We start from the raw sequence: 15,684 nt of genomic DNA, 5'->3' as shown, positions 1-15,684 counted from the left end.
ATAAGACCTTTTATAACTGTCTACCTAGTCAGTTGTCCATTTCGGACAGCTAACCATCTTGAATTCTAGATCATATATTGTGATTGGTTTCTATCTTTCTGTCTTTTGCAACTATGAGGCAATGGTTTAGCGGGACTTCTTTAGTAATGTGGTCAGACATTTTTCTTCCGACCTAGCTAGACCGACAAACACATAACCAAAGTAAGCAGCGATGTCTTCAGTAACAATCTTTCAGACGCAAAATTGGCATTATTATTCGCTAGCAAAACATTTCGAACGAGTCTATAGTGTGTTTACCAACTTCCTTAAAGGTCCAAAACTCAGACCCATATAAAAATGCAGAAGACTGTTTTTACAAGCCTCATCTTTATATGTATGGTGATGTGACTTTTCCATTTTTTTTATTAACTCCTTGAGAGATCGGCAATTTGTCTATTATTAGGCAATAAACGTTTTTTCTGACAATAATGAAGCTGATCACGTGTAGAGTATTATTCCAATGAATAATCTCTTTTAAATATATCTAAACCTAAGTTAAACATTGTTGGTATGAATTTACAATCATTTGCCTTAAAAAACTAATAAAGTCTGTGTGATGTAGATAGATCGGATGGCAGTAGACGTTATAGCCTACGGATTTCATTGGCATCGCGCACGTTTAGTTGGGCCGCTAACCGATTCGGGCGCACTGACACTTTTTCACTATCGTTGACACTAAAACGATGTATGGCCTCTTTGATGGCTTCTGAAGGGATATCATGCTGAATGATTTCGTTACTGACGTAGTAGGGAGCATCAACAATAGTTCGTAGTACTTTATTTTGTAACCTCTGCAAGATGGATATGTTGGAGTTGCTAGCAGTTCTCCACAGCTGGATGCCGTAGGTCCACACAGGTTTTAAGATTGATGGATTCGACCGTTACTTGATGGAAGTTCATTTTATCTCACAATAAAACACTGAAAAACGTTTGTTTTTCTATACTTCCACAAAATCATCACTTGAGAAAGGCACTTTGCCGAAACAGCTGTAGTAATAACATAGTTGTAATAAATTTTGTGGAAGTATAGAAAAACAAACGTTTTTCAGTGTTTTATTGTGTTTTAAGATTGTTTTGTATAATAATATTTTATTGTTTATTGAGAGTTTTGATCTGCGACCGATGAGCCAATACATGTTTCTTAATTTGAGACCAAGTTGCTTGCGCTTAGTGAATATGTGTTTTGTCCAAGTCAGTCATGTTTGTGCATTCCGAGGTATTTGGCTCTATCAGATTGTGGAAGTTGACAATTAATAAATTGAACAGGTGGGCACGTTTCTCTGCGGAGGGTAAACGTCACATGTGTTGATTTCAATCCATTTCATCTTTTTAGCCAGTTTTGGACCTTGTTTAGACTAGTTTGCAGGTTCCTAGAGGCTGATGTTGGGTCAGTGTGGGACGCCAAAATGGCTGTATCATCGGCAAATATCGCAACAGTGGTAAGTCGTGTTGATGGCACGTCTGCAGTATACAATAAGTACAGGATCGGCCCAAGTACGCTACCTTGTGGAACTCCTGAATTTATTGGATGCAACTCTGTATATTCACTTCCATGTTTTATTTGGAAGTGCCTATCTGTCAGGTATGATTTTAGAAGTTGAAAGTGGGGATGGGGCAGTAGCTTCTTTAGTTTAATCGAAAGTTGAGTCAGGAAATAAAATTCGAAATTATTTATCCTCTGAGCTTTTTAAGTTGGAAAAAATAAAGCATAACAGAGTGGCGAAATACTCGACAAGGGAAATCTAAAAATACATTTCACGTCCTGTCATTCATCGTGATGATAATTTTAGCGAATTATTTCCCTTTATATCCACAAAAGCGAATAAAGTATAAACTTAAAGAAAAGAAAGGATGGTTTAGATTTGAATACAGTACAGCACGTCTACTATGTGCTTATACGTATTTCGGAATAGCCGTTTCCTCATCGGAGCTCCTGGGTAGAGGCACTGAACTGAAATCAAATCCTTTCATCCTTTCCGGGTAATTATCAAAATAATTACCAACGATGCTACTAGCACTTGTCGAGTATTTCGCCACTCTGTTATGCTTTATTTTTTCCAACTTAAAAAGCTCAGAGGATAAATAATTTCGAATTTTATTTCCTGACTCAACTTTCGATTCATAGATGGTGCTAGTAGCATCTTTGGTAATAGGGAACTTGCATACATTTTTAAATTCGAAAAAAATGTTATAAATCACAACACAACATAATTTAAAACATGTATCAAAGATAAAAAAGTTTTGTTTGTCTTTCGTTTGGCCCCTAAAGACGATTAAAAATTCAAATTAAAACAGGTGGTCGAAAACGCTTCGTGACGTCACTTGGTTTTACATTTACATTTTTCCAATAAAGTAAACAGAATTTTAAATTAGACGTTATAAACGTCAGTAGAAAATACATTTATGTGACGTTACAAGTGTTTTTGATCGCTTGAACTATTCATAGAAAAATTCGTACTTTTACAAAATGGTTTTATTTTCAATAGTACACCTTCGTTCCTTTCCTTCAAAAACAGTATAAAACTACAATTTTAACAAACTGGTATATATTATTACAATGACATACGATAAATGTCATTAGAATATAAATATTTTTGACTTATTCCACGACGATGAGCTTGCCAAATACTTAAGTAGGTGGAGGCCAATAAACTAAAGAAGGAGAAGAAGAATATACCTAAATATAAGGATGTGTCTAGGTATACGTTACCGTGTACGCAAATAAAAAAGTTAGAGTGTCAGTGATTTCTTATTTTTTATTTGTTTAGTGTTTGTTTTTAAATTAACTACGGAGTGTGGACAATTATTTAGTTCTTTGAATGAGTTTAAGAACATTTTAAAACAGTACGAAAAAGATAAGAGACTATAAATTAATATATATTTTTTTTAGTTATAAATGAAATAGTATGTATTACCGTAAAAGATTAAAATAAAAAGAAGACCTAAAGCTTTCACAATAATAATTAACTTGTTCTGAAGCTATTATCCTTGTGGCATTTTTGTAATCAACTATTCTAAATGGGAACTTTTCCAAAAAATGATTTTATTAACGTTTCGACGTCTAAATCGGACGTCGTTGTCAAAATACAAAATATTATTAAATTAAACAAAAATGGTGTTGCTTAGTAAAAAATTTTTCTAATAATTTAATTAATCTGACTAATTTTTGTATTTTGACAATGACATCCGATTTGGACGTCGAAACGTTAATAAAATAATTTTTTTAGTTAAATTGTGGCTTATTTCCCATTTAGAATAGTTGATTATAATAATTAACTTATGTATAAAAATTATTTTAGCAATATTTTGTACGTGTCATATCAACTAAATACATATATTTATTTTGCTAACCTAAATATATACTTTTATATATACATTGATTTATTACAATTAAGTTTGAAACATCTAAATAGTTCTGCTTCCCTTCCCTTAACAAGTATTTTTCTATCAAACAAACACTAAACATATCAAAATAGCATGTACCAAAATATACAGTCACTGCGCACGTTAAATAATGAAGTCACTGGCTTGATCAAGTTTAATTCGCGTGTATCTAACTCTTTTATTTGCGTACACGTTAGAGTGTACCTAGACACAGCGAAATATAACCATAATAATAACTAATGTAAAACTATGTGACGTCACGGGTCGTATGAACTATTTTATACCGCAGAAGACTTTAAATATGTATTTCTAAGTTATTACGAGTTTTTGAAGCGTGAAATTTTGGAAATCTCATTTTTAAACAAAACTGAACATTATTATGTAACAAAAAAAAAATGTGCAAGTTCCCTATTATTTTGATAATTACCCGGAAAGGATGAAAGGATTTGATTTCAGTTCAGTGCCTCTACCCAGGTGCTCCGATGAGGAAACGGCTATTCCGAAATACGTATAAGCACATAGTAGAGGTGCTGTACTGTAATCAAATCTAAACCATCCTTTCTTTTCTTTTAATTTTCTTTAGTTTAACTTGCAATCCTTCATGCCACACCTTGTCGAAAGCCTGAGATATATCGAGGAAAGCTGCTGAACAATATCTTTTACTATTTAGGTCCTTATTGATTTGATTTACCACTCTATGAACTTGTTCTATTGTCCCGTGTTTATTGCGGAATCCGAATTGGTGATCTGGAATTATCTTGTTTTCGTCTATTATAGTTTTTAGCCTTTTAACATATAGCTTCTCAAAAACCTTGGAAAGAATTGGCAGTAGACTTATCGGTCTGTAGGAAGACAACTCTTCTGTTTTCTTTCCGGGCTTGGGTATCATAACGATCTCGGCAACTTTTCAGGCGATTGATGATGTTGAAGAAGACCTAAAAATTCTAGGGGTCAGAAGATCGAGGGAAGTTGCCAGGAATCGACAGGAGTGGCGACTTCTTTGTGAGCAGGCCAAGATCCACAACGGATTGTCGAGCCACTTATGATGATGATGAACTTTTCAGATGCTAGGGAAATAATTCTGCACCAATTTTGGTGACATTGCTCTCTTGGTCATTGATGATCTTCATTTGATTTTTTGGGTGCATCCTCCAGAGTTGGTACCGTAAGTTGTTGATTCTTCTGCCGGCAATTGATATGCCCCCTTCCCATTCCTAGAATGCTTCGCACATAATGACTTCTCCATAAATGTTAAACCCTAAACGATTTTGACAGTTCTCCATGTACCCTCACTTTTGTTGAGTTTTCTACGTACAGGTTCTTTAGTAACGTGACTAGGTGTTTTGAAGCATCTAGATCCTTCGGATCTTTCTATATTTTGTTCCAAATGACACAGACAAAAAATGCTTTACTGGAATCAATAAAGTACACATGCGGGGTTACACTGAATTCCCTTGATTTTTTGATAATCTGTCTTAAGTTTAAAATTTGTACTCTGGGGACCTTTTCTGGCATGGGGGTCCCATTCGCGAAGCAAGTATGGCTTAAGTTTTTTTATGATTTTACTAGTGCATGGTATAAGGGCAATGGTGCAGTAATTGTCCTGTGAATCCTTTTTTGTTGATTGGAACATAAACTATTATAGTGATTCAGTCATCCGGTCATTTAAATGTGTGCCATATGCTTTTGGCAGATCCTGCAAATCTACCCCCACTTCAACTGTTGTCACGATAATTTCTGCTGTTACCTGATTTACACCCAGGACTTTTTTCACTTTTTGAAGCCTATACGGCCTGAGGTCTTTTGAGGCCTACATGACTAAGCGCTTTCACATTATAAGAATTTAAACGTGCGAGGGTTAGAACGCATGACGACATTCCAATGGTGGCTCATGTAATCATATGGAGCCTTTCTCACTAGACGGTGGTTGGAGCGTTCGGCGAAGTCGCCACGTTTATGCCGTCCCTCGCTTACAACAACAGACGACAGCCGTACAACAGACGTCAGCTTACGTACCCAGTAGCATAGGGGACTTAATGCATCCTTTCATATGATCAGTCGCACGAAGGTAGTTTCTTTGGTTGTTTGGTACATTATTTTCATTTACACTTTGTGGCTATTTGAAGTAGGTGCATATATTTTATATTATGATGTCTCAGATTGATAGTGAAATATTACATTATAACATTAATATAACATTAATTAAAGCGAGACCTGTTCTTTGGGACAAAACAATAGACATATATAAAGATAGAAACTTGACGACAAATGCTTGGAATGGTGTATGCCGTGCACTTAACAGTGAATTTGACGAATTAGGTGATAAAGAAAAAAACACATTTGGTAAGTACAGCAAAATTATTTATATGTTACTGATAACAACAATAATTAAAACTGCTAAGTATATTATAATAAACTTTATTTTACATTAATGCAATTAACGTTGAGTATAGAGGGTGTTCCATCATTATGTGTGAATATAAAAATATATAAATCGTATCTTTTTGCGTTAATAGGATGGACTCAATGAATTCGGTTGCTCTTATTTCTCTTTCTTCGACGATAAAGTAACCACAACGCTATAATTTGATTACGCTCCATACAATATAACAATACCTTTTATTCTACGAAATTATATTTAGTTTTATAGAGTAAACGACTCGGTGAAGACTGGAGTAGGGCGGCGGTCACGTCTTGTGTGACATTATCTAAAAACAACATTTAAAACGAGGGGAACAACATTTAAAAATGAGTGGATGACAGAGGGTCTTTTGAATTCTGTACATGAAAAACATAGATTGTAATGTTGTTCTGAAGCTGTTTCCTTGTGGAATTTTTGTAATAAACTATTCTAAATGGGAAATATTCCACAATTTAACTAAAAAATAATTTTATTAACGTTTCGACGCCCAAATTGGATGTCGAAACGTTAATAAAATAATTTTTTTAGTTCAATTGTGGCTTATTTCCCATTTAGAATAGTTTATTACATATATTGTCTGAGCTAATTAGATGAGCTAATCGAAGAGCTCACAAATAACTTAGTAGAACAACGCTTATAAAAACAAATTAAGACTTTTAATTAAAATCATAAGAAATAATAACTGACAAAATAGAAATTGCAAATGAATTAAATACGCATTACAATACATTAGGACAAAAGTATGGACAAAAAATACCCATTTGTAATGATACATATCAGACATCGTATCATGTACCTACCTCAGCCACAAAGTGTAAATAAAAATAATATACCAAACAACAAAGCAAAATATCTTCGTGCGACTCAATTCTTATTGTGTGAAAAGGATAGGTGCGTCAAAACTACCGCACGAGAAAACCCTCGCACGTTCAAAATTCTTATGTGAAACAGCCCTAAAGGACTACAAATAAAAACTGAACAAGAAAAATAATTAACATATTAAAGAGCTTTTTAAACACTTACCTTGTTTACTATTGGGCCTAACGCAGCTACTAATAATGGTGTTAAACAAAGCTTGTTCTCTAAGTATCGTTAGAATACTACCAACGTTAGCAGGGTGAGTAAAAGGTATGCTAGTTACTAAAACACCCTCCATATTCTTATTTTCAGTCATAAAGTAACAATGATTTTGATCTGGAAGTGTCTGCAAAATAGTTTATAAAATTACTAGTTATTAAAGGACACAGCACACTGTGGAAAATTTAATGTCACTCAAATACAATAAAATTTACATTCCCTCTCTATCTTATGTACAGTTGTGGCCATTGAATAGTTTAAACCCTCTAATATCCAGTGGCCAATTTTTTAAATTTTTACCTCGTTTAAACGCAACTTTTACGACAAAGTGATGTTACCAGTGATGGACCCAGAATATGTTGAAAAAAATCAAAATAAAATAAATCTATTTTACAAAATCGAAATTATAGAAAGAAGTTTTTGAATAAAATTGAGTTAAAATTATTAAGTTTGACAATTGCTCTTGGTTTTATGTGTCATTCAAATACCTATAGGCATTCTGGGACCGTTTAATAGCTTTTTATTTTATTTTAAATACGCGCGAAATTTTTGTCAATCAATTTGACATTTAGTAAATCCGTACGACACTGCAATTTTACAGTATTACAATATAAAAATGAAGGTGTAAGCTATTCAATAGCTTGCACTGAATACCCATTCGATTTTAGATTTAGTTATATCAATTTACGCCGTTATTAATCAAAATTCAGAGTTGGCGCAATGATATGAAATGATGGAATTTCGAGACGAATCTATTAAATATTATTGTATTTGAGTGGCATTACATTTTCTATAAGATGTGTGCGGTGTCCTTTAACTAAAAAGACAAAAAATAAGTAAAACAAAACTAATTTACTTACAACAAAGAGTCCTTTATTATTACTGGAATTCATTTTATTATCGCTGCAATGAGTAACGATAAGATTAAGTAGAGGGTATACTGGAGCAGTGTCTATTTCGGTCCATGGATATATTTGCTGGATTTGTCTAACTAAAGCCAGACACATAGGAAGTGGTTTGTTCAATTTCAATAAAAAACAAGCTGGTATAACTGCACAATTCTGACTGTTAAGGGCAGTATAAGAGGGAGTACTAAAATTTTAAAAAATACCAATGTTAGAAAATTGTTTCAAAGTACCGTAAATAAGGGTTACTTTGGCCCTGAGGTCCTTCTTTGGCCCAAATTAAAAATAAAATAAAACGTTTTCAAAGTATCTCGAGAGAGTAGATTGTAAGCCGATGTGGGTAGTTTCCGATGGAGTGCAGACTTGCGCAACTCGTAACGACCTTCAAATGTTTCACGTATCACCTCCTAGAACCAGCATGAGTACTTTTGATGTTGTATGTGCAACAAGTGATTTTTTAATGTCTAAAACTTTTAGCTGCAAAAACCGTTTTACGTCTGTTACAATATTGGTGAGTACTTTTTTAACATCAGAATTTAATTCTTAATGCAGTGGAATGGTTATAATTTGCATTATTCTCAGCTTTTTTATTTTACAATTCAATAATAAAACCAGTTCAGATAACCTCAAAAATATGACCTTCTTTGACCCAACTTATATTTGGGCCAAAGTAGGTCTGATGTTTGTTTTATTTGTTTTATTTTTTCATTATTACCTATCTACTGCTCTAAATCAACATTCTGGGTGTTTTTTTATTGAATAAATTTATTTTTAGATTACGGAAGATGCCCTATAACTACAAGCGCCAACCAGGAAGCCGGAGTTATGCCGACTACAGTCAAGATCATCTCCAAAACTGTTTAGAAGCAATCATATCTGGTGAAATGACACAAAGGCAAGCCTCAGATATTTTAAAATACCACGAAGCACTATTAAAAACAAACTAAAAAATTTGTTTTCGAGCTCACCGGGTCATCCCAAAGTTTTTACTCAGGAAGAAGAGTTAGCATTTGCTACTCACATCGACAAAATGTGTGAATTCGGATTTCCAATTGATGAACTGTATTTGAGATATATTGTAAAAAGTTATGTCACAAGACAAGGAAAGACAATACAGTGTTTTTGCAATAATTTGCCTGGCCGTGACTGGACCAAGTCTTTCTTAAAAAGGCATCCTCAGCTCACAGTCAGGTTTGCATCAAATATAAAAAGAAATCGTGCTCAGATTGATAGAAAAATAATCTCAGACTACTTCGATCACTTAAAAGAAGTAGTTGAGAATGTACCGCCTCAAAACATCTATAACTACGACGAAACATGCATGTCTGACGATCCAGGCAGGAAGAAAGTAATCTGTCGTAGGGGTTCAAAGTACCCAGAGCGTATCATGAATTCGATCAAGTCCAACATTAGCGATATGTTTTGTGGTAATGCCAATGGTACCTCTGTGCCACCTTATATCATTTATAAGGCTGAACATTTGTGGACCACATGGTTGGAAGGTGGCCCCGAAGGAGCGCATTACAACAGGACAAAACAAGGTTGGATCGACGGAGCAACATTTGAAGATTGGTTTGCTACACATCTTCCAATCTTAAAGAAACAAGAAGGTAATAAAGTAGTTATCGGTGATAATCTTAGCTCAGATGTAAGCTTAAACGTGGTCAGGCTTTGCGAAGAGAACAATATCCAATTCGTATGCTTGCCTCCAAACTCCTCGCACCTAACACAACCACTTGATGTGGCCTATTTTAGACCTCTCAAAAGTAAGTGGCGACAGATTCTTACCGAATGGAAACAGTCCTGATAGTGGTAAAACTGTTGCCATATTACCAAAAGATATGTTTTCAAGATTGTTGAAAAAATCTTTGGATGAGTTGGAGCTTCATCAAAAGGAAAACTTAAAGTCTGGTTTTAAAAAGACCGGCATACATCCCTTAGACAAAGAAGAAGTATTGAAGCGCTTACCTTCCAACAATGTGACAGTTAATTTGGAATTGGTAGGACAAACATTTATCCGCCATTTGGAACAGAAAAGGCAAGAAGTTGTTAACCCCGATTAATAAAACGAAAATAAATAGACGTTCCTGCTGATAAAAGCATAACAGCTAACGATATTATTCAGTATCAAGAACACCAAATGAATCAAAAAGGTCAAAAGAAGAAAGAAAAAAAGATGGAAAACGAGAAGAAAAAAAGAGAAAAAGAAAGGGAAAAACTTGAAAAAAAGCGACAGACGGTTTTAGAAAAGAAACAAGAAGTTAAGAGACAAAAGAGAAAAATGAATAAAAAAGACATGGAACTTTCGACTTCGGAAGAAGATAGTGACAATTACAGCGTCGTTTCATCCGGTCATAGTGACATGGTCCTTTCAACGGACGAAGAAGAGGAAGAGGAAATTAAAACAATCAGTGGTCTCCAGGTAAATCACATAAAAGTCCATCCAGTTGCATCTTCTTCTTTCAGTGCCAAAAACCCCAGGAACAAAACGAAGAAGAAGAATTAAAGTCAAATCTGCAAAAAGGAAACTTCGTTGTTGTTGAACGGAATAAGCTACTGTTCCCTGGGATAGCTGTGAATGTGTCAGAAGAAGGTGCTGTTGTTGAATGCATGGAACGTACCAACAAGTGTTGGAAGTGGCCAAAAGAAAAGGACTCTTTGTTTTACAAATGGAGCGCTATTAAGAAAAAGATCCAACCTCCAAAACTGTTAAAAAAAGGACTATTTTCCGCCAGTAATTTGTAAAAAACATGAATTGTTTGCTAAAGCTTCATTTTTGTACCTTTTGTAAAAAAACTTCGAAATATATTTTTCTGTCATATAAATATACTGAATAAATAAACCCATGTCTTTCTTTGACCCTAACTATTTATATAATGCTTTAAAGTACGTAATATCATATTGGGCCAAAGTAACCCTAACGTAAGGCTAACATTGGCCCAGGTAAAAAATTTTAAAAAGTTTGTATATTTTTTTAAAAAACACTAAAATGCTTTATGCATGTTATTTAAGATAGTTTAATTAAGTAAAACAGATGAACACAGCTTAGTAGTAGAAAAATGCTAAGATTTATTGAGAGTTGATTTAAAAGGTTTTAATAAATGGGCCAAAGTAGCCCGAGTTTACGGTAATATAAAATACACAATGTGCATTTTCTATTTACCCACAAAGATATTACGAAAGAATCGCAAATATCAAAAATTGCACATACAATGGGACAATAGTAGGCGTGGATCCCGTGTACCAAAAAAAGTTTATTAAGAGGCTATCCTAGTGTAAAAGTACGAAATTCATATACTTTTTTGTGAATTTCTAAAATAAAAAGTACTGTACCAATTATTTTGAAAATTTGCATGAGCATTTATTATCGGACGCAGTAAAAATAAAAACTGCTCCACTGCTGCAGTTATTGGGACTAATGGAGATCCTGAAACATAAAATTTCAAACTTATTATTGAAATATAAGTTATTTTCTATACCATCAACTAGGGGTTTTTTGATCGGATAAAAAAAGTTAATTTGGTGGTTTTTGAAATTGAAAATGTTTTAGCTAATTTTAAATTTTTTTTAACACTTCGTCATTTTTCCAAATTTTAATATTTTTCAAAAATCCTAGTTGATGGTATAGGAAATAACTTATATTTCAATAATCACTTTGAAATTTTATTTTTCAACATCTCTATTAGTCCCAATCACTGCAGCAGTGAGCCATGTTTTTATTTTCACGGTGCCAGTAGATGGCGCATAAATTGTTTAATTTTCAATATTTTTTTATGAAAATTGTTTTACATGTAAGTACTTCTTTTATAATAAATGCTCATGAAAATTTTCAAATTAATTAATCCAGTACTTTTTATTTTAGAAATTCCCAAAAAAAAGTAATTTCGTACTTTTACACTAGGATAGCCCCTTAATAGCACCTTTTCACTGCGGGACCCGGACATATACGTAAAATAATTTCGTGTCCGTACAACGGGAACCGGCTAAATACGCGTAACGTTTTTCAGCATTTGCTGCGGCAACCGTATGCATCAGATATTGTTTACGTATTGTATGTTGACTATAGAAGAGAGTTAGGCATAAATATATCAAAATTTACAATACATTTAAAAATTTTATACTTTACTGCGGGAGCCGTACAAATCCGCATTTTTGTACACAGGCACGCACTCTGGAGGATTTACTTGTAAAATCTTAGGATTCCCATTCGCCGTATTTATGTAGGATAGTGTTTATCAGCTTATTTTATTTTTGTTTAAAAAGTCAATTGTGTGAATTACAGTTGCTGATAAATCTATTATTTATTGACTTTGAAAAAAGTACAAGAGCGTTATGACTGGTAATTTGATAAATAATCTAATAAAAATAATATGTAACAGTAATCTGTGATTTTGGGCTGCATTTTCAAGATTTTGTGTGTGTAGCATTTACCATAAAAATTATTGCAAATGAGGGCCAAAAATTGCAGGACATATTTGCCAATCCTAATAAAAGTCGGAAAAATCATCAAAAACAAAATGTTGAAACTGTTGAAAAAGGTCTGTTACGTTGACCAATTATTAATTTTCAATAATCTAACAGCAACAAATTAACAGTTATTTCTACAAAATTGCAAATACAGTCCTGAATACACTGTATTGATACACTGCGCGAACCGTATTTATACGCCATAGTACTACATCGACTGACTGCGGCAACCGGATTGATCAGCACAGGCATGAAACAGCCGTACCAGAGACCATACTACTTTTATAACTAGCCGCAGTGAAAAGGTTAATAGCAAGCCGAAAATTTGTTGATAGCTTAACGCTGTCTAGTCGGACAAACTTTGATGTAGGGGAACATTGGAACAGGGGAAGTTTTAATTGTGGAACAGGTTACAGGTTTCGAATGTCAGACTACGAAAACGGCCCATGTATTTTGTCGGACAGAACTTCCAATTGATTTGTTACCCTTTCATTAAATTCTCAAGCAAAAATCAGACTGCTATTTACCACCAATATAATTCTTGTCATTTGACATGTTCCATGTGTTCGACTTATTAAAATGCCCAACATATTTGTCGGACAAACATTTTTTCATATATTTAATAAAGTTTGCTATTGAATTAACTTAAAAACAACCTGCTAGTTTTCACAATCATAAACTTGTCAGGATGACACGTTCCACAATTAAAATCACGTTCCACAACTGAAACTTCCCCTGTTCCAGTGTTCCCATACATCAAAGTTTGTCCGAATAGACACCGTTAAGCTATTAACAAATTTTCAGCTTGCTATTAATCAACTTTTTTTTCATACGCGGAATCCAGACCTATAAAAGCAACAGCAAAAAAGTAAGATATAAGAAAAAAAGACTCTGCGATTACAGAACGATTTCATTTCTACATGCTGGAATTTTTATTACTAATTGAACAAGCAAGATCCAATCATGGACGTATAAAAAAAGATCTTTATTTGAGGCGCTCAGAGCAACAGTGGCCTAACCCACATCCTAAAATTTTACCAAAACGCTTTAATTAAATTAAAGTTATCCCTTATTTAAATATTTTCAGATGCAGAGTAGCTCAACCAATGGTTGCTTGAGCCACTCTGCATCTGAAAATACTTAAGTAATGCATAACTTTAATGTAATAAAAAAGCGTTTTGGTAAAATTGTGTAATGTGGGTTAGGCCACTGTTGCTCTGAGCGCCTCATTTATACGTCCATGGTTCCAATTATAGTATGGTATAACTAGATCCAAACCCAGACATCCAAAGTGAAAGTTATCATCCAACACCAAATTGTTCTATATGGTCCACATAATGTTCAGAAAAAAGTCACAGCATTTTGAGCGTCGGGTTTGGGGGGGGGGGGGGGGGGGGGAGAAATCGGTAAATTTGTAGTTTTTTAAGTTTTTCGTCCATATTTCTAAAACTATGCGGTTTAGCATGAACAATCTTCTATACAAAAATGTTCTACATTAAATTTGAAACAAAAAAGGCCCTATGCATAATAGTGGAGTCACTGAAGGTGGATATGAGCTATTACCTCCGATTTCGTTGAACCTCCATCGATTTGTATGAAAATTAGTGAGTGGTTAGAGGATATCTCAAAGAACAAAGGTGACATTGTGCCAACTTGCGCTTTTACCCTGGGGATGGATGCCACCCCTACTCGGGGGTGAAAATTATTTTATTAAAAATAACCCCATAATTCGATAGAGGGACAAATTTCAAGCAAAATTTGTTATATAAAGTTATTCAAATAAATCAAAACTTTTTGAGTTATTAAAGATCAAAGATTTTAATTTTTCTTGAGAAAAATGCATGTTTTTAACCAATTTTTCAACAATAACTCAAAAAGTGTAAGTTTTTACAAAAAAGTTATTATCAAAATTGAAGCTAATAAAAAATGAAATAGCCCCTTACTACAAAAACCTTTTAATGTTGACTAAAAGTGAGTTATAGGTAATTGAATGTATATTTTTTTCGGCGAGTAAAAAACTCTAAGTATTCAAGCTGAAATAACGGGAAATTGATGCATTTTATAACATAAACTTATTTAACATTTGTCAAAGTACTTAAAAATATCTATTAAATGAGCCCCCTAACATGTTGATAGGGTTAATATTTATGCTCCAAAATTTTTTCAAAATTTATCTTTTAAAATTTTTTTCAAAAAATGTTACTGTTTTTTTACTAACTCCGTTCGTGTTTACGACATCAGATTCATCTAAAAACTATTTGAAAGTTAATTCCAAGTGCTATTTAAGCACGTTGAATCTAATCTTTTAAACCCCTTACTTTTTTAAAAATAAAAGGTTAAATGACCCCGGTTGCATGGTTCCCACAGCAAAATTTAAGATTTAAACGTTTCTATCTCGGTTATTTTTTACCCTATAGAAATAGTAAAACAGGTAAAATATTTGGCACAAAAAAACTAAAATTTGGTTATATATAATTTTTTACGTATATTAAGTATTTTTGGAGTTATTATCAAAAGAATATGAGAATTAAAATAATTTTAAACATTATGATTTTTTTAAATTATATCTTTTTTTTTCAAAAATATGCATTCTAAATCGGTCAAAATTATCGAACACATTATTTATGCTAATATAAAGAAGTTCTTGTAAGCATTACTATAAATTTTAATTTTTGTGGAAATGGCATATGTTTTATTTTTCACTTTTTCCTAAAAAATTCGAAACGGTTCTTTTATTTTCATTATAACTTGCTTAATTTTGACGCTATTACCTTGTTCTGAAGCCCATTTGACAGGTATTCCGAAGTAATTTGGCAAATGTTTAGCAGGAATATTTTATACATTGCATCGTTTTCCCGTTATTTAAGCTTGAATACTTAGATTTGAGTACTCGTCGAAAAAAATACACATTCAATTGCCAATAACTCACTTTGAACTAACATTAGTTTAGTTCTTTACATAAGGATGTATTCAATTTTTTATTATCTTCAATTTCAGTAACAATAACTTTTTTGTACAAGCTTATAGTTTTTGATTTATATGTGAAAAACTGATTTAAAACATGCATTTTTTTACGAAAAAATAAAATCTTTGGTCTCTAATAACTCAAAAAGTGTTGATTTATTTTAATAACTTTATATAACAAATTTTGCTTATAATTTGTCCCTCTATCGACTTATGGTATTATTGTTAATAAAATAATCTTCACCCCCGAGAAGGGATGGCATCCACCCCCAGGGTAAAAGCGCAAGTTGGCATCATGTCACCTTTGTTCCTTGAGGTATCCTCTAATTACTTACCAATTTTTATGAAAATCGATGGAGGTTCAACGAAATCGGAGGTGAAAACCTTCAGTGACTGCACTATAATCCTTCTAAAATGAACGGTTCC

The 15,684-nt window shown here is 33.2% G+C and overlaps 1 protein-coding gene across 2 annotated transcripts in view; it reads right to left on the bottom strand.

Moving 5' to 3' along the window:
* Window positions 1-15,684, bottom strand: part of LOC126886612 (mediator of RNA polymerase II transcription subunit 1) — a 61,863-nt gene that overhangs the window by 27,452 nt on the left and 18,727 nt on the right. For both annotated transcript variants that reach the window (XM_050653599.1, XM_050653600.1), the window contains exons 5-6: window positions 7,783-8,014; window positions 6,869-7,049 (exon numbers count right to left, since the gene is read on the bottom strand). In XM_050653599.1, the coding sequence (XP_050509556.1) occupies window positions 6,869-7,049; window positions 7,783-8,014 (413 nt within the window). The remainder of the gene's footprint in view (window positions 1-6,868; window positions 7,050-7,782; window positions 8,015-15,684) is intronic.

This window comes from Diabrotica virgifera, chromosome 6 (genome assembly GCF_917563875.1).
Source record: "Diabrotica virgifera virgifera chromosome 6, PGI_DIABVI_V3a".
Lineage (NCBI taxonomy): Eukaryota > Metazoa > Arthropoda > Insecta > Coleoptera > Chrysomelidae > Diabrotica > Diabrotica virgifera.
This window is presented reverse-complemented; position numbering and strand designations above follow the sequence as displayed.